This window comes from Meleagris gallopavo, chromosome 1 (genome assembly GCF_905368555.1).
Source record: "Meleagris gallopavo chromosome 1, MGAL_WU_HG_1.1, whole genome shotgun sequence".
NCBI classification, from domain to species: Eukaryota; Metazoa; Chordata; class Aves; order Galliformes; family Phasianidae; genus Meleagris; species Meleagris gallopavo.
This window is the reverse complement of record NC_139404.1, coordinates 6,205,206-6,224,791: the sequence shown is the minus strand read 5'-3', so window position 1 is coordinate 6,224,791 and position 19,586 is coordinate 6,205,206. Positions and strand designations below refer to the sequence as shown.

Here is a 19,586-nt window from a genome sequence, read left to right as displayed (position 1 = left end):
AACTCGTAATTGGTCTTCTCTAAGGAATTAATGTAAGCAGTCATCTGTTTGTGTCTTACAAAGGAAAATACAATTCAGTTTTGATTATGATTCCTTTAGCTTCCTTCTTTGAAAATAAAGCCTGGTTTCATGTACTACTTTGTCAGTGTGGATTAGTGGCTTAAGTGTGGGCACTGGAAGTTTGGTAAGCAAAGTCTGTCGACTAGTAAAGGATTAACAAATGGTTTGGTGTAATTTTATCGGGAATATATAGTTCTTAATTGTGCTCAGGGTAGCATGGATTTCAGTTTTTGTCCTTGTGTGGTGATGTTGCTGGGGAGGACATTCTAGAAGGGGATTTTTGTTGGCTGTTACACAGCTAGCTGGGGATAACGGCCCATGGTAATTATAGAATTGTCAGGAAAAAGCAAGCATGAAACCAAACTGCTTCATCTCTTGCTCTCCTCTTTAAGCTTGGGAATGAATGAAGGTGGATCCAGCACCGTGAGGAGCAACAGGAACACCACTGTGCTCAGACAGCACTACAGGCTGACAACATGAAATGAAGCAACTCACTTATCGCCTTACAGGGAGGAAATTATTTATCAGTCATGTGGCATAGAGATGCATAGCTTCAAAATGTAGCAGATGTGTTCTTAAATTTTAAATGATTACATAAATAAATGCATGCTGGTTCTCGTGTACTTTGGGGAAAAAATGACAAAGCCAGATGTCCTCACTAATAAATGAGAGCAGTATGATTGGGAAAAGATAGTGACAGACAGAGGGGAGCCAGAATGAGGAAAGCAAAGTGTAGAGCATTTATTTATGATTTCCGGTAGTTAAAGAAGCAGTCAGACTTCTCGTTAGGGGAAATTTGGGACAAGCATCATTGCTGCCCGTGCAGTGGGGGCGTGTCTGTGATGGGGGCATGCTGTGGTTCTGTCTGCATACCCCTAAAGAAACTTCAAGGAGAAACATGTAGAGGATGTGCTCAGTCACTTCACTAGCAGGCAGCTTTGAAGGCCACTTAGGAGCAACTTAAATATGTAGGTGAACTTTAATAAAGAAATACTCCTTTGAACAAATAAGTGTGCTAATGCCATATGCTAAAAAAAATCTTCTACAGACTTATTGACATGACTCATTCATGTGATGTCCAGTTTTGCCCCTTAAAATTTGGAATATTGAAGTGCAGTATGTTCTTGCCCAGGTGGCCAACTGTGTTCAGGGCTGCATTAAAAAAGGGGTGGCCAGCAGGGACAGGGAGGTGATCGTCCCCCTCTACTCAGCTCTTGTGAGGCCCCATCTGCAGTACTGCGTCCAGGCCTGGGACCCCCAGTACAGGAAGGATGGGAGCAGGAGCTCCCATGGAGCAGGTCCAGAGGAGGGCACTAAGATGATCAGAGGGCTGGAGCACCTCTCCTGGGAGGAAAGGTTGAGGGAACTGGGCTTGTTTAGCTTGGAGAAGAGAAGGCTCCAGGGAGACCTCATTGTGGCCTTCCAGTACTTGAAGGGAGCGTATAAACAGGAGGGGAAACGGCTGTTTATGAGGGTGGACAGTGATAGGACAAGGGGGAATGGTCTTAAACGAAGGCAGGGGAGGTTTAGGTTAGATATTAGGAGGAAGTTTTTCACTCAGAGGGTGGTGACACACTGGAACAGGTTGCCCAAGGAGGTTGTGGATGCCCCATCCCTGGAGGCATTCAAGGCCAGGCTGGATGTGGCTCTGGGCAGCCTGGTCTGCTGGTTGGTGACCCTGCACATAGCAGGGGGTTTGCAACTAAATGATGATTGTGGTCCTTTTCAACCCAGGCCATTCTATGATTCCATGATCTTAATTACTTTACCACTTGTGGTACCCTTTACATTCTAATCTGTGATTGAGAGATTGTTTCTGCTAAGGGAAGAACACTGAGGATCCTAATTCAGTTCTGCTTGCAGTCTGTTTCATGTTTCTTCAATCATATCAGATTTCTTTAAACTTTAACTTCACCATTGCAGTAACCTCTGCTGTACTTGTGGTGTGCTGATGTGTGGTATTTACCTAAACATCTCTTTTTTTTCTTGCTTACCAACCTTCCCATTGTCATATGCTTATGTTTATTCTCTCTCTGGGCTGCACAAGTTGCAGATGTGATCCTGTACTGACCTCTTTCCCTGTTTTCTAAGAAATAAGTCTTAGGCAATTTCTAAGATAAAGTCATGCAGTATTTCTTGAGCATCCATGGTTTTCTCATCCTCCTGTATGAATCCTGAAAATATTTACAACGTTGGATTTAAAACAGTAGTGTATGTTTGGGTTTTCTTCAACTAGATAAACGCTTCTGGAGTTGTCAACTAGGAGCTTTTACTACTCTCTTCGGTCTTTCAGTTAGAGAGTTTTTTTCCTTTTTTAAATAAATTTATTGAATTCCTTTTTTAGTGGAAAGGAGGAACATTCTGAACTCAGAGTTAGTTATTGTCCAGTAATTGTATTTTATTCTGATCCGTATTCAGGAGGTGTACCACGATTATATTTTGTTTTGATACAATTGTTTTGGCATTTGTCCATGCAAATAATTACTCTGAAGTCAAGATTGTTTTCTAAGTACTTAACTGCAGTTTTTTGCTCACAAGGGAGAGAATCTGAACAGCTTTATTATAATCCTCCACAGGCGCAGATGCCGAGCAGGATGCTGCTATCAAACTTGCCCAAGAACGAGCAGAAATAGTTGCCAAGTATGACAGAGTAAGTGAATTTAATAATAATTTAAAGTCATTTTATAATTAACTTTAGCAATATTTCTGTTTTCAAAATGAATCATGGTTTCCCACTAGCTTCTGTTTATTTTGTTAAAATGCCCTCTGTACTACTAATCTAGTGATTTCAGGATGCTCTGGCCTGTGGGTGGGTTAAATTCTCCCTCCACAGGGATATTCTGGATAATCAACTCATTTTTCAGGTGCATGGCAAGTTGCGCTGGGGCTGCTTTAAGGTACTGTAATGTTTTTAGATGTAATGGAAGCATTGTGTTTAGAATGCTGAGTGCATATCACATAATCACAGAAACAGCAAGGTTGGAAAAGACCTACAAGATCATCCAGTCCAACCATCCACCTATCACCAATAGTTCTCAGTAAAATCTATAGGCTCAGAGGAACTCTCACCATGCTCTTTAATTCATTTGATGGTAATAGAAACACATCATTAGAGAAAACTTAATGTATAAGTAAACTGCTTTGTTTGTCAAATTGTTATAAGGAATTAAAGAAATATCCTAGGCATTATCTTTTTCTCAAACTACTTGTCATATGGAAAGCCTGGCGCACCACGTGTCTGGAATACCTGCACCATGTTCATATATTCTAGTAACGCTTGTGAGTTTTGTAAGTGTCCTTGGAGAACTGTGCCATAGGCTTCTTTGTAGAATGGATGAAAGATTTTAATGCCAGACTTAGTGTAGTGTCCTGCACTTAGCTTCATTTTTTTGATATGGAAACACTCTGTACGTGACTTTTATTCTGCGCAGTGGCTTCTTCACATTCAGCAATCTGTATGTAGTTTGTATCAGACGAGTGTTTCAGTAGGAGTAGGAGAAAGGAATGGGAATGAATGCATGCAGCAGTGGCAGAAACAAGTTTCCTGTGATGAAAATACCAGTCCCAGCAACTGATAGAGCTGTGCTACTTTGCTATTTTTGGGTGGTTGGTTTAGTACTGGTGTTCTTCTGCTGCTCTAGCTTACTACCAAAGTGTACCAAAGGTTATGGCTCAGTCCTGTCTTTCTGTGTCTTAGTTTATTGTATCATTCAACTTAATTTGAAACTTAATTTGGCTCTTATTTTTTTTATTTTATTTTTTCTTTCCTGATAGGGACGAGATGGTGCACAGATTGAACCATGGGAAGATGCTGACTATCGCCTGTACAAAGTTACAGATAGATTTGGGTTTCTACAGTAAGTAGCTACACTGAGAAGAGAATAAGAGCTTGTTACTGTTACTATTTGTACTTATAATATAATGCCTAATTGCTGAAAGTATTTGTTATATCTTTTTGTAAACCTTCTGGAAACTTTGCTATGCAAATTTTTTGTTATGTAATCTTCTACTCTGCTTTTCAGTTCAATGTTCAGCTTTTTTTCTGTAATATGATCCTGTTTGGGCACTGAAATGTTTTTTAATTATTTGGGAATAAAAATTGATAATCGGTACAGATATTTTAAGCTCAATGAAATTGCAGCTAAAGTTTGTTTTTAAGTAACTGTGTTACATGTGAACAAACTTTAAGTGTTTGGAAGGAAATTTTAAAAATGTTATTTCCGTGTTGACCTTTAATTTTAAAAAAGTTTAAGATTATATAATAGCTGTATATGAATAACTATATATCCCTCAAAGATGAATCTCATTTAACCTCATTTTTTAACTACCCCTACCAAAATCTCTTGTTGATTTTGGATCAAACATTGCATCATTAAGAAAAGTGAGAAAACACCAGAGTCTGGTCAGATTCCCTTAATGATCCCCCAGTGATCTCACTTTTGGCAAATAAAGTTAATAGCATTAAATTGTATTAGAATTTCTGTGGCTAGCAAATGGAAAAATCCAGCGAGCAGAAGCTGAACTCAAATTGATTTTCCACTTCTGATAATATCCAGCCAAGAGTCTTTGACGTTCTTGGTATTCGGCATTTGTTTGAGTTTATGAAGTGCAGCTAGGCTCTCCAGTGCAAACAGAGATGAGCGGAAAACTTAATTTCTAAGTAAACATTTTTGTACTATTTGGTGTGTGACTTGCAAATGGTTGGTAAACTATAACTATGCTACTACATACTTGGTATTGTAGCTGTCATTGTAGGCATTCCTAATGTAGAACAGACACCAGAGTGATTTCTTGTGCACAAGTAAAAAAAAAAAGTCACTGTGAAGTTCACCACTGAGTTCAGTGGGAACAGAGATAAGTACTTTCAGATTTTCCAGTGGATTCTTGATTTAGATAGCCACACAAACTCCTCAAACTTCCCTGTTACTTGTTTTCTGGTATTTCCCTTTCTACAAACAAAGCATGGAAGTGTGTTAGTAATGTCTGCTACAACTGCTACTGCTATTGGTCTCTCTTTAGGAGTCTTGGACTTTGTGGCTTCAATGTCATATATCTGAGGTGCAGTGATGGAAATGCTGGTTAGCAAAATAACATTTGTCAATTTCCAAGCTGCTGTAGCACTAACTTTAAACTACTTATGTAACTTTACATCACACTATGGCCTTTTTTTGATTAGACAATGTAGATGTACCTTACTCATTAGACAATACTTCCTTTCCATTAATATAATTAGTCACTAATATGAAGTCCGTGCAGTATTCATATAGCCAGCTTCAAGGGTTGAAATTGGAAAGATTTATGATACATGAACACTGCACAAATTAACAATGTGTATGGATATTCTGTCCTCGCTAATTCTGTGATACTCATGCTTACATGACCTATGTCTCTTTATAAGGCAGATTTCTCCTGAGAGTGCTGCTAAGGCTGCTTTATTATCTGTAAAGCAAACTCATTGCAAATGACAGTTCTGTTTTCCTGAGAAATAAAATCTCTCCTGATAGGAAAATTACAGATTGTAATGTACAGATGTCTTTTCAGGGAAAGATGATCTACATTACAGTACAGACTCTGACTATGGTCTGAGTTCACTTAAACTGCAATACTGACCCTCCCTGCTTCTAAAAGAATTTGAAACTAAGCAGCATGAATGCAGCTTGTACCAAAAACCTCAAAAATTGCCTCAATGGTTATCACCCAAGACTATTCATTGAAACCTTCAAGGTGCTGGATGAGCACTGCAGTGAGCAGTTAGTGAGAGAGGTAAAAATCTTCAGCTGATTGCTTGGTGTGTATTGCCAGCATTTCCTTACTGGGCTGTCAGAACTCACAATCTCTCCTGACCCATCTATCCTGCTTACAGTGTGAGTTAATAAAACAGTCTGATGCACATTGAAAACTAAAAATCTGGGGACAGTACCAACTTTTGTAATCTAGTAGAGATTTGCAATGATTTGTAATCTTGCTGACAATGACGTTTTAAAAAATGATCAGTAGCTGAAAAACATTTTTGTACCAGAGGGACGCTGGCTGTGGAGAACCTGGCAGAAAACTGGGGCTTGCTTGCCCAAGGAATGGCCCTGATTGCCATCAGGAGTTTATAAACTTCTCCTTGGTGTGCCCTGTTTGTAGTTCTCCTTGTCTGAGTGTGCATCTGAAATTTAGCTGTTAGGGCAGGATAACAAGGTTTTTTTTTGAATTGAAGCATTCCAGTAACATGCCACATTAAGGACAGAGAAGATGGTGGAAAAAATAAAGATGAGATACTTCTAAAGAGCCGTTTTGGTCTAGTTTCATGATTCTTTGGTTGTTCTGGTGTCTTTATTTGTGTGTCTAAGTAGGATGTAGTAAACTTGGAGAGCTTGAAGACATTTGCACTTTTATTGTGTTCTTGTGATGTTGGTAGAAGTGGGTAAACTGTTTAGATTTTCTTTTGAGAACATACTGAGTGCCACAGGGAAGATGCCTTTTTATGTAACAGTTGAGAAATTGCCAGTGAATGGAAACAAATATGCTATAACCCTTCAGACAAACTATCTAACTTTAATGTTAACCTTCTTGTAAGACCTACAGATGAAATATCTGTTGGGCAGTTTTAGTCACTTCTAATGGTCTTTGTGGCATTAATGTTTGCAATCTTTACTTACCATTCTGCTAAGATTTTTATAAATATGCCTTAGGAATACAATTTAAATTGTTCTCTATAGTGCCATTTTTTATTTTTTCTTCCACAAATGAGTATGGAAGTTGTGTTTGACTTTGAATAGTAAAAGGAAGTTGATGTGGACAGGCTATTAAAACAACTGTTAAAAACAAAGAGAACAAAATGGAGTTAATGCCTTGTGAATTCAGGGAACAAAAAACAAAGTACAGTGAAAAGTACAAATACATTATTGTAAGTATGGATTGTTTGAAATTAATAACGGGAAGTTTGAGGAAAGAGATTTCCAGCAAGCATGCTAAGCTGTAACAGTCTGTGGAGCTGAAGGGATCTCTCTTAAGATGCTTAACACCAGATTGTACAAAACAGAGTGGTGCACTCGTGAGGAATGCTGTCAGTGGGCTGGGATACAGAGATGTGCCCATCATCTGAGTACAGTGTAGCTCTGGAAAGTCATTTATGAGGATAGAAACTGAGGCATTGACCAAAGGGGTTGGTGTTTTCTAGTGTTGGTGCCTGAATTCTGTGAACTAGGTTGTCTGTTGTACAGCCTGACAGCATGTTTGCTTAGCTCTGTAAGGTTGAGGATGTATTTGAAAAGATATTTTCAGTGCTTGTTTCCCAAGGGAAAAAGGCTGTTTCAGAGTTCAGAGTCCCTCCCCCCCCAAAGACTTGGATTGTCTCTGAGGGAGCTGAGATTATGTCCCTCTTCATAGCTGCAGCTGTACTGCACATGCGCCATTTCAGCTGGTCAATAGCTCTTCATGCACTACAGTGCAGCCTTCTAGTCCTGTTACATTTATCTCAGTTTGAATAGCATAAGGAAGGTGAACTAGCATTGGTTCCTCATAATACTTTTAAATTCAGTCTTAATTGCAGTAGCATTGTTCACCTTAGAAACTAATAGAGACTGTTCTCAGTCAAGTACTTATGGTCTTTCTCAGTGTCATCTGGTGTATGTGGATTGGTGCCAACTAAAGCTTTATTGTTCAGGTACATAATGCTTGTCTATGGAAACTTGAGTCAGGGAGCTTATCTTAGTCTTGAGAGAACAGACCGGTGTATTTCTTTTAGGTGTGATCTGATGGCTTGTAATCCTAGAAGTAACTACTCCAAAGAACTACAGCCAGGGTCCCAATTTTGTACGTCCTCGGAGAATCCTGGCAGACCCCTGATTTCATGCTAACAGTGCCAGAATGCTTAACAGGAAGACTGTCGTGAAAAATGTCATTCATAAAAAGAACTTTTTTCCTCCAGGAAGTCTACACCAATGTTTCTATATACAGTCTACTAGTCTTTGATAAAATTGAGTATTCTTGGCTATAAAACTTGTGCTTGAAATTGTACCTGACTGATATTTTGTTCCATACTTGTGATTGGAATACAAATCTAGCATGCTGTCTCAAGAGACAATCTCAGTGCTCAGTTAAACCTTAGACTGCAATCTATGTCTTTTTCAAGCAAGTAGTTTAGGAATAGGAGAATTGTCTCAGATGTCTTCACAGGTATTCATAATAAGAAACTGTTGCAGCTGTTTTTGGAAATGGAAAAGATTGAATGAGTCTTGTATTCATAGAAGAGGGTTGTTTTGTAACTTTTTTTTATTTTTATTTTGTCATGGATACATTGTGGATTTTGGATCAACTGTGCGTCAGAATATTTCACTATTTTTCCCTAGATTTAGTAGGCAAAAAATAATTGTATATTCTCAGTATGAAATTAAGGGACCAGAGTTTAGCAATTAAAAGAAAAAAAGAAAAAGATTGAACAGAAAAAATAAACAAGACCTCAGCCCCAGGAAGCCAAGCTCTAAACGCCCTGTATCTAGCAGAAAAAGTAATTCCTTTCTCTATTATCTTGAAATCTGGCTCGACATTAAAGTATTCTTAAATTTTTCACTGTGATCTCTTCTGTCACAGAAACATCACCTTACACGTACTTCTTCCATTTGCTTTTCGCAATCATTGAGAGAGGAATTGCTTCAATGAAGAACTGAAAAGAATTTCTTCATGTTTAGAAGTGAATAGCAGGCATTCCAGTAATGCCGTGGGATCTAGGATTTCCCCTTCTCTGTCCTTGAATTTTTCAGTTCATTTCTCACTGCTTTGGGATGTTTAAATTAAGATGTTTAAATATGTTGTTCACGGGGCAATGGTGAATCTTCTATCACTCTTAAGAACATTATAAATAAATAACATCTGTATTATCCTATTTACTTTTTTGCAAAGCTCTCAAGCTAGCTAAAAGGATGTCATAACTTAATTCCTTTTATTTTGTTTTCTGTATTATGTTAAGGTTAATGGTCTTGTGAGCATTGACTAACTGGAGTTTGCAAAACATCTGAACTTTGTGCTTGCTCCCAAAATAGGAAAGAAGCTGAGAGCAACATATTGCAACTCCAGAGCTCAACCCCGGGTTCATGCAGTAGCTGATCATGTTTTGAGCCTTTCAGCACCAGGCCAAAAGTCAGAGCAGGGAGAGTGCGGCAGCCTCAGCATCTTCCTAGGGGGACATGAAAGATTAAACTTCCCTCTTTGAGCAAATCCAGAAAGACAGAAGGCATCATCTTTTGTTCAGGTCTCTACACAAACACGTCTGTATGCTGCCAGGTTCTGGGCCCCTTAGTTCTGTTGCCTTGATTTTTGGAAAGAATGTTATTCAGTGACATCAGCTTGGATTGTTCATTTGGTACCTGTTGGAACAGTTGAGTTCAGTCCTTTTTCAGGCTATGACAAAGCAAAAGGTATAATAAAAAAATCCATGTGTTTTTAGCAAGCAATTACAATTTAAATTATACAGTCCTATATATATTAGTAGTGCTTGTGTATGTGTTCTTTTGATTCTTTTATGTATCTGTCTTTATGCATTACCATTGTCTTTTAACAGAAAGCTCTTAAAGACTACCCTTCTTTCATTCTTGGGAATAAAACTATCATTATTTCATGACATTCAGTGCAGATACAACTCAAGACTGGTTTTTACTAAACTAAGTTGGTGAACAAAGGTTATGACTAATACGTTAACTAGCATTGTGGGAAATATCATAACAGTTTAGATCTTACAGCACAAAATGGAAATAGCAGGAGTAAAAACAGTTTAATCACTGCAGATTTTCAGGAACCTTTTTCTTTTTGTTGTTCATTGGTCCTTTTCTGATAATGAGCTGTGAAAAGCATAAGCTGTCACAGCACACAAAAAATCAATTATTTTAAATACTCTTCCTTTCACCCATGCCATACAAATTATTTTAAGATACTAGCAAATTAACTTGCATTGATAACTGCCTTAGACCGTAAAACCTGTTAATATTCATTGCTGCTGTAACTTGATTGATTTAGCTTAGACAGGTTTTTCTCTTCCTCACTCTTCAATAAATAGAAGTTGTGGATGTATGTGTGGCCTGATTGATGCTGCAATGTTGAATAATGTCCAGGGATTCTTATAGTGATGTTGGGTAGGTTTGAGGTTTATTCTGATAAGTATTTTTTTTCCTAGCAAAAGATAAAGAGTACAATAAAAGTCCTAATGGTAGAAAATACACTTCTTTTTTTTTTTTTTTCCCCCCTTTGTTCGTAAAGCCCTCTTAATAGTTTGAGTCAGATTTTTGTGCTACTTTTGCAGTAGCTCCACAGTGGCTCTCATGGAATTGTACCAATTTACAGCAGCTGAAAATCTGACTCATACTTTTATTCTTTGTCCCGTGGGTCCAGTAAAGCTTTGAGCTGACTTTTCAAAGAGTGCTAATGCTGGAAATGTGCGTCTGGCAGCACAATAATCTCAAATAGCAGAATTCATTCTTTCTTTCACTAAGATTATGTGGCCTACCTGCTCTTTTCCATCAAACTCTACTCTTCAATTGCACTGCATTTTTATTAGCTCTGTAATGCATTTCTATGGCATGCTGTAAAAGGGAGGTAGCAGAGCAAAGAAATGAAAAGCTGAATGAAGAATTGCGAGCAACGCCATTAAATGTCTCCAAATGAAGCTATCGATATTTTGTTGTTGCTGTTATTGTTGTTTTCCTCCCTAGTTTTTCAAGAGGAGTAATAGGATGAGTAACAAGTTAATATGTCTTTCCATTTCTTAGCCATTTATACAGAGCTTCACTGGAAAATAATACTTTGTCTCTAAAATATTCTCCATGCATTCCTTAGTAGTTGCTACAATGTGTTTGTAGAACTGCATGTTCCAGAACAACTCTCAGTTATGCAGCAAACCCTGCTGATTTGAGTAGGTACACAGGTGAAGCCTCTTCAGATAAGAGGTTTAAGGACAGGTCACCAAGTGTTCTCAGCAGCAAAAAATAAGAAAAGTTACTGAGATGCCAAAACATTCCGGGAAATGGAAATTGGAGAAATAAAGTGTCTATAATTGGTAATAATGCAATAAGTAGTCAAGAAGTAGAGATTTTTAAATATAATTTTAATCGTAGTTTGCATAAAGCTTAACCAAAGAGTACTGAGGTTGTTAGGAAGGTAAAAAAAAAATACCGTTCCTAGTGACACGCAGCCGGTATCCTTAGTTCCCTAGGCACAATCAGTATTGCCAAACTCATCAATTAATGCAGTGGTGCACTAGAAGAGCAATGAAATATTTATTCTTAGCAGTTCAATTATAAATGTATTTTATATGTTTATTTTACTTTACATGCCATGCTCATTCATGAGGGACTTGCTGTTCTCTCTCCCCATCTTCCTTCTCAGCAATTGAGCTGGGCTCAGATCCACCTGTGTCAGGGCAGTGGCTGTGCCCTTCCCTCTCCTGGGAAGGAGCTGTGCTGGGTTCAGCCTCTCTCCACTTCCAAAGACAAATAGCTATTGAAAAACTGAAATAAAAACATTCAGGTCTCAAATGTTAGAGTTACATTTCTGCTAATTTCCTTTTCTATTAAACTGAAGAATATGCCTTATTTTGTCTGTAAAATTTATTTGTAGTAAATCTTTATAGACCACATGAAAACTCTATTATAGCCTTACATTGTGTACAATGGATTCCACTCTAATATGTGCTCCATTTCCCTGGAATGATTTTGCTCTGGAATATTCATTGCTAATCAAGATGTTGGGGAACTGCTGTTTAAATAATCTCCCCCTTTTGCCCTTATGTACACTGAGGAATTTTTTTTTTTTTTTTTTTTAATTAAAGAAGAGAAATAGAGTTTTATGGGGTTTAGTAACTGAGATTCAGAATGCTTTTTTTTTTTTTAAATTAATCTTCCTTTTTGCATGAGGCAAAACCGATACATTTTTTCCCTTGCTTTCTTTCCCAAGGAACTATTTCTGAAATAATATATCAGTGGAGTTTCTCTATGATAACTGGCTTGAAAACATAGCGTTATTTTCAAATAGATAGATATGTAGTAAACATTAATGAGGAGATTTTACCAATTTTGGGACTTGGTACCGTGTATCAGTTGTGGAACACCTGATAAGTTGAAGTGGATCTTCACATGCTATACAGCTGCAAAGTGATGGGTCTAAGTTTCAGAGACATGAGTAAGTCAGTGATGTTACTTAAACAGAACTGAAGCTGTGCAGTGCGCTGCTCTCACAGCTCTGTAAGAGATGTGATGGACTTGATCTCGATTGTGTCCATTTACGGTTGCATCATGACCTTTTTCTTGGCATTGATGCATTTGAAATTATTTCTGAAAATATAGTTTCTGTATAGCATTTTGCAGTAATTGTTTTTTAAAGGTTGTGTCTTTTTTATCTGATGAATATTTCTTCCTATGAAGAAAGGTTGAAGAAACTGGGCTTGTTTAGCTTGGAGAAGAGAAGGCTCTGGGGAGACCTCATTGTGGCCTTCCAGTACGTGGAGAGAGCATATAAACAGGAGGGGGAACGGCTGTTTATGAGGGTGGACAGTGATAGGACAAGGGGGAATGGTCTTAAACAGAGGCAGGGGAGGCTTAGGTTAGATATTAGGAGGAAGTTTTTCACTCAGAGGGTGGTGACACACTGAAATGGGTTGCCCAAGGAGGATGGGGAGGAATGCCCCATCCCTGGAGGCATTCAAGACCAGGCTGGATGTGGCTCTGGGCAGCCTGGTCTGCTGGTTGGTGACCCTGCACATAGCAGGGGGGTTGAAACTAGATGATCACTGTGGTCCTTTTCAACCCGGGCCATTCTATGATTCTATGATTTGGTCATTTATTCCAAAGTTGTTCCATAAAAATGTATAGAACTGACTTTGGAGGGGTGAGGGAAAAGTGGATGTTCTGTCACAGATCATTTGTGTGCTTCACAGAGAAGCAGTCAACCATCTGTAACTGGAACAGTGCTGAAGCTCTTAACTACTAGATTGGCATTTCTTGACCCAAAAGGAGAACAGTAGCATTTCTGTGTATCTTTCTTGGTCATATTCTTGGAGTCTAATTTGAGTTTTCAGTGGAAAATCAACAACTTTGCCTATGCCCTCATTTTATGTGGTTGCAATAGTATTTTAGTATTTATGTGTTTAGAAGTTAACAGTAAGTTCTTGTATGCTTTTGGACTGTTTTTTTTTTCGGTCCCTTTACAAAAGGTTCATCTTAGTCACGGTGTTTTGTTGTTGTTTTTGCTTTTTCGAGGAAGTTTGAAAAGTTGTGTATTTTTTCCCTTTTCTTTCTGTTATCAAGATGGCAATCTAATGTATGGTTCTGCAACTGCTTTACATGTAGGTTATTTGCAAGCAAATAAGGAATGTTTATTTACTTCTTAGCATTTTGAGCAGTGTGGATTTTTTTTTTCCGTAAAACCGTATCACAAATGTGCTCATTATTTCAGTTTATTCATTAGACTGTAGTTGAAATTTGAATTTTAAATCCATGCCTTGAATTGAGTTAGTGCAGGCTGTCACTTCAACAATTCTCTGCAGATTCAGAAGGAAGTGAAGTGAATGCAACCTGGCAGATATAATTGCAAACACGAAAGAAAGCTGCAGGATAAATCTGCCATCTACGTACAAATAGCGTGGTTTTGTTAACAGCTTCTGTTTTCTGATTTCAGTAAAAGATCATCTGCTTTATATTGGGAATTCATAAACGACTTGTTTTTATGAGAAGAAGAATAAGATAGCAGAATTGAGGAAAAAAAACCCCTCTTTGAATATGGTAACATGTGATTTAATTTATATAATACATTATAAAGTAATATGCATTGGTTTTAAGCTACTGCTTAAGCTTTAACACGGTCATTATTACCATACTTATTTCCCACTATATTTAGCATCTATTAAAGGAAGCAAGGAATAGCCTGAGTGTGCTTCACTGGCATTGATTATTAAGAATGCTGCAGAGAGGTCTGGGTGACAGGTTGTTGGGCTTTATAAAGTGCAAACAGAGGTGCTGCTAATTGTGACCCAAGTGGCAGATGCACCAAAATAGAATTTTAAATTGCAGAAGATTATTATATAGGAGAAGCGAGTGCAGGTACGTAAGGCATTAAACTTCAGAAGTACTCCTGCTGGAAGACTACCATCGTATTTAGTTTATAGGAATGCACTTTGTGTAGCACGTGAATTTTAGCTCAGGTGAGGCTGCTAAAATGTAAGTCCTGTGCAATTATTAATACATAATTTAAGTGAGCTATACAGTGACTACCCTATAAGCAATAGAAAAAGATTTAATGGAATTTGGTATATCTGATCTTTTATCTCTGAGAGTCAGCAATATTGCAGACTTCTGGATAGGGGCTACATATTTGTGGCATTGTGCCGTGTGTATTGGCAGCAACATCAACATAATCCACTAATAGCAATTGTAACTAGAATCTGGTCACGAAATTACGTCTGAGCCAATCTTTTACCAGCACCAAATTATTTCTTGCAGCGTATTTCGTGATAATTATATTGTAGAATACCACATTGACTTGCCCTATATGTTCATTAATTGCCTTGGCTTGCTTATGAATTTTAACATAGCTTCTGAAATCTGTTTTTTAATCTGCTGTTGTCACCACCCCCATACTATGCAAAGGTTATTTGCTGAAATTCAGTGAAATTCAGCAAAGCTCCAATTATTTTGGTAGACACACAGTCAAAACTGTAAGTAATATAAATAAAATATGTAGTGGAAGGAAAAAGGAAGGGATCCGTGAAGTTTTATCTGTGGAAAATTCATTATTTAGTTTAAAACACAGATTGCTTTTTTTTTTAATATTCTTAGAAATTTTTTCTGCATACTGTTGGTTTGAAGATTATACTGTTACCTCCTTTCCACCTCGGGGTTCGGAGATCAAATCAATTGTTTGAAATCAGAATTTGTCTGAAAATTTACTTGTTTGGACTAAAAGATCTGAATTCAGTGCTGTCTGAATTGTGCTTTAGTTTTGTGCTTTAAGGAGTAGAATAATTAAATCCTACGTCTAAAAAAAGGCGTAAAATTGAAATATTGTTTGATGTGGGCTTATAATAGTTAATTATCATTTTTTTTTTCAGCTGATTTCAGAAAATAGTTTGCTTTGTAGCCTGTTTTGTGGCAGTAATTTTACGCAGACAGGCAAATAATCAGTCTAAGTAGCAATGTTATGCATCTGTTGATTCTCATGGACTTATGTATGTTCCCTGATGTAAGACTGTGAAACACAGGTAACCTAACTTTTGATGTAGATACAGTAGATATAATTCATGACATGAGGCAGTAACGTGGAAATGATATGTATAAGCACAGAATAAGGTTGCATTCTATTGCAATGCACTGTTTTATGTACTCGTAATGTCATTTATTGCTTTGGCAGTTTTATGTATCAGAAGCTGAAGGGCAGGCAGACCTAAGAGAATAGCTAGTCAGAATTCATTTCCCAACATGAAGATACTAATTTTTTGTTTAATAATACTATATACTTCTACAACTCACTCTTAACTAATTATGACAGTTTAATAACTGTTCATATTTGGGAAAAATCTACTTTTTCCTAATACGTTTGAGTTCTGAAATGGCGTGGCAATTTGTAAACCAGCAACTTGAGTTATGAATTATACAACAAAATTCTTCCTTTTGTAGTCAGGCCTTTCATAACAACCGAATTCTTCCCTTTCTCCTTGCTATTCAAAAGTATCACAAAGTAGATTTATGTTTTTCACTTCTATACTTAACTAATCATAGAATCATATGATCATTAAAGTTGAAAAAGTCCACTAAAATCACCTAGTCCCCACCACGCCCACTAACCATGTCCATCAGTGCCACATCCACATGGTTCTTGCACACCTCTGGGGACAATGACTCCACCACATCCCTGGGCAGCCTGTGCCAATGCCTCATCACTCTTTCTGAGAAGAAATTGTCTCCATACCTGGACGTGTTCCGGAAGAGGGTAGATGTGGCACTGAGAGACATGGTTCTATGGTGGGGATGGGTTGATGTTTGGAGTAGATGATCTTAGTGGTCTTTTTTCAACTGTAATGATTCTATGATTATTATTCAATTCTGTAGCTATAGAAATAACAAGCAAAGCAATTTGCTGCTGGGATAATTTAGCAAGGCAGTTAAGTATCTGCTTTGCAGCACAAAGGAGCCTTCTTCCTTCATTACTCAGTACATCCAGTGATGCTTTTTGTTTGTACATCAGTGGTTATTTGCAAAATTGGCAGAGGATATGTCCTTAATAAATTGTGTCTTGTGTCACTCCTTTGTGGGAAAATGAAATTTGACTAATTTCTCATGTGATGAGTTTCCATGCCAGATTAGAAGATGTGAAAATAAGCTGACAAGTGGTACCAGTTCAGCTGTACCTTGTGGGAGCGTCTGGGGCTGTGGAGCCATCAGCCTGCTGTCTTATGTGCTGCTGACAGCACTGGAAAGAAAAAGAGTCTCTTGTGTATGCAGCCAAGTGCTTGTGAGATCTTGCAGGGCCACAAAGAATGCATTGATTTTGTGCTCCCCATGCTGTGGCAGTGAGGATGACACTTCTGTGCGAGATGGAGCAGAATAGAATAGCTCATTTGGAAGGGGCCTTCAGAGATTGAATTCAGGTGCATGTGCATGCAGCTAAGAAGATTGTTCAGAAATTTGCTGTGAGGAGAGGAGAGAAGAAGGGATCGCTAAGGAACCGAAAATTTGAAATTTGAAAGGCTCAGTAATCTTTATAGTTAAAAACAAACCAATAAGAAGCTGAAGTAGATTTGCAAGTGAATTTTTTTCTTCCCTTTTGCCTATTATTATTATTGTTCAAGTAATTTTTAAATTATCTTTGGAAACGCAGGACCTACATACAATTTGTTATTTTGATCATTTGGCAGCATAGGCAGTAATATCCATTGCTTATAAATTTGGGTAGTAATGAATAAAGGTTTTTCCTTAAAGGCTGTTGATGTAGTCTACCTAGACTTCAGCAAAGCCTTTGACACTGTCTCAAACAGTATTCTCATGCAGAAGCTAGCAGCCCGTGCCTTGGACAGGTACGCTCTTGGCTGGATAAGGAACTGGCGAAAGGCCGGGCCCAGAGAGTGGTGGTGAATGGAGCTAAATCCAGCTGGCGGCCGGTCACGAGTGGTGTTCCTCAGGGGTCAGTGCTGGGGCCTGTCCTCTTCAATATCTTTATTGATGACCTGGATGTGGGCTTGTGTGCACCTTCAGTAAGATTGCGGATGACACCAAGTTGGCTGGAAGTGTCGATCTGCCTGGGGGTAGTGAGGCCCTACAGATCTGGACAGGCTGGAGAGCTGGGCTGAAGTCAATGGGATGAGTTTCAACAAGGCCAAATGCCGGGTCCTGCACTTTGGCTGCAACAACCCCAGGCAACGCTACAGGCTTGGGGCGGAGTGGCTGGAGGACTGCGTAGAAGAAATGGACCTAGGGGTATTGACTGATGCTCGGGGCTGAACATGAGCCAGCGGTGTGCCCGGGTGGCCAAGAAGGCCAATGGCATCCTGGCTTGCATCAGAAACGGTGTTGCCAGCAGGAACAGGGAAGTGATTGTCCCCTTGTACTCAGCTCTGGTGAGGCCACAGCTTGAGTACTGTGTCCAGTTTTGGGCCCCTCATTGCAAGAAAGACATTGAGGCCCTGAAGCGGGTTCAAAAGAAGAGCAACAAAGCTGATGAGGGATCTGGAGCACAGGCCTTATGAGGAGCAGCTGAAGGAGCTGGGATCGTTCAGTTTGGAGACCTTATTGCTCTCTATAACTACCTGAAGGGAGGTTGTAGTGAGCTGGGGGTCGGCCTCTTGTCTTGTGTAACTAGTGACAGAACTAGAGGGAATGGCTTCAAGCCATTTAGGCTAGATGTTAGGAAATAGTACTTCTCTGAAAGAGTGGTCAGGCAGTGGAATGGGCTGCCCAGGGAGGTGGTGGAGTCACCAACCCTGAAGGTGTTGAGGGAACGTTTGGAATTTTGTGTTGAGGGACATGGTTTAGTGAGAATTATTGGTGATCAGTGGATGGTTGGACTGGGTGATCCTGTGGGTCTTTTCCAACCTTGGTGATTCTATGATTTCTAGTGAGTCAGACACTGAGACTTTCATGGCATTTTATTGGGTTTTGATGTTATTCTTAAAGAAGTTTTCAGATACTTGGAAAATGCTTCTGAATGAACTGATTATGCTTATTGCGGTGCTGCTCAAAAGATGGACTGTCTTGGCTATTAATTTAGTTCCTAAAGTGTGTACTATAAGCTTAGACTTGGAGGGATGAGAGGATGTCTCCAAAAGGGTGTTGGTTGAAGCAGGATTTTCCATTTACGTAAAGTAATTCAAATGTATTTAATGATTCAGATAACACTTCTTGAACACTTGAAATGGCATCTTTGAAGTCTTTAAACAAAATAAATGAGATGAAATACTACCTAAGCATTTTGTATCAGACCATTCTTATGCTAACTGCAGCAACACAGGAGAGAGGGTGGATTTCAGTTTCTATTTCCACTGTTGTAGTCTTTCCTAGTAAGGATTTATTTTTTTCCACACCTGCATAGATTTGATACTGGTCTAAACTGGAGGGTTTTGGTGTCCTCACCTTAGACAGCTATGGTGATGCGAGTAGGAATTCTTTAAAAATATTAAGACTTAATAGGAACTTTTCATTTTTTCTTCTTTCTGTGGAGAATTCCACACAACACTTCTTTTTTTTTTTTTTAGTCCCTTTTAAGAAGAATTTTGTTGAGTTATTTATTTATCTGATCTGTAGAGCAGAAAAAGGGAGCCTTGCTACTTAGATGAGCTGCTGTGTTTTCAGAAGCTGCAAACGACACATACAAAGGAAGGAAGTCTCATTTGGCATCAAAGCGGTCCAGTTACTTTTGATATGAAAAACATAAGTTTTCTTTGATAAGAAAAAACGTAAGTTAGAGCCCTCAGAATGGAATTAAAATAAATCTGAAAATGTATCCGTTTAAAGGCTGCTTTTCAAGGTTTCACTTCATAACCTGTCTTTTTAGTTGGGCTTAGAAGTGGAAAAACTGTTTTAAAATATTAGATACCTACTAATAAGTTTTTTGTTTTTTTTTACTACCTTCTCTCTGTAAATCAGTGAGATATCTAAATTTTTTGAAAACTAAAAGGTAAATCTCCCAGATCAAACAAAGTCCCTCTGCCTTTTGCAAGGTACTATAGTAAGGAAGGAGGACTTTTCTTAGGAGTATTTCAGTTGTATGGTCAAATAAAATGGAGTGGAGTGAAGATTCTTAAATTTGGAAATGGCTAGATTTCTAAAATAAAAACATAGAGTATGCAGTATTGTGAAAAACCTTCATTTAAAAAAGCATTCAAACTGCTGTGTGCATTTAAAGTTTGTTTCATGTTAGTAGTACGGTATGGGGTGCCTTAACAGAAAAAAAGATTATTTGTTTTAGTAAAGTCATTTTCTCTTGAAGCTATTCATAGAATCATAGTATTGTTTGAGTTGGAAGGGATCATTAAAGGCCATCTGGTCCAACCCCCCTGCGCTGAA

General features: G+C 38.3%; 1 protein-coding gene across 6 annotated transcripts in view; it reads left to right on the top strand.

Moving 5' to 3' along the window:
* USP6NL (USP6 N-terminal like) overlaps nt 1–19,586 on the top strand; it is a 113,475-nt gene that overhangs the window by 55,740 nt on the left and 38,149 nt on the right. For all 6 annotated transcript variants that reach the window (XM_085215741.1, XM_003201861.5, XM_019619149.3 and 3 more), the window contains 2 exons: nt 2,637–2,710; nt 3,835–3,917. In XM_085215741.1, the coding sequence (XP_085071867.1) occupies nt 2,637–2,710; nt 3,835–3,917 (157 nt within the window). The remainder of the gene's footprint in view (nt 1–2,636; nt 2,711–3,834; nt 3,918–19,586) is intronic.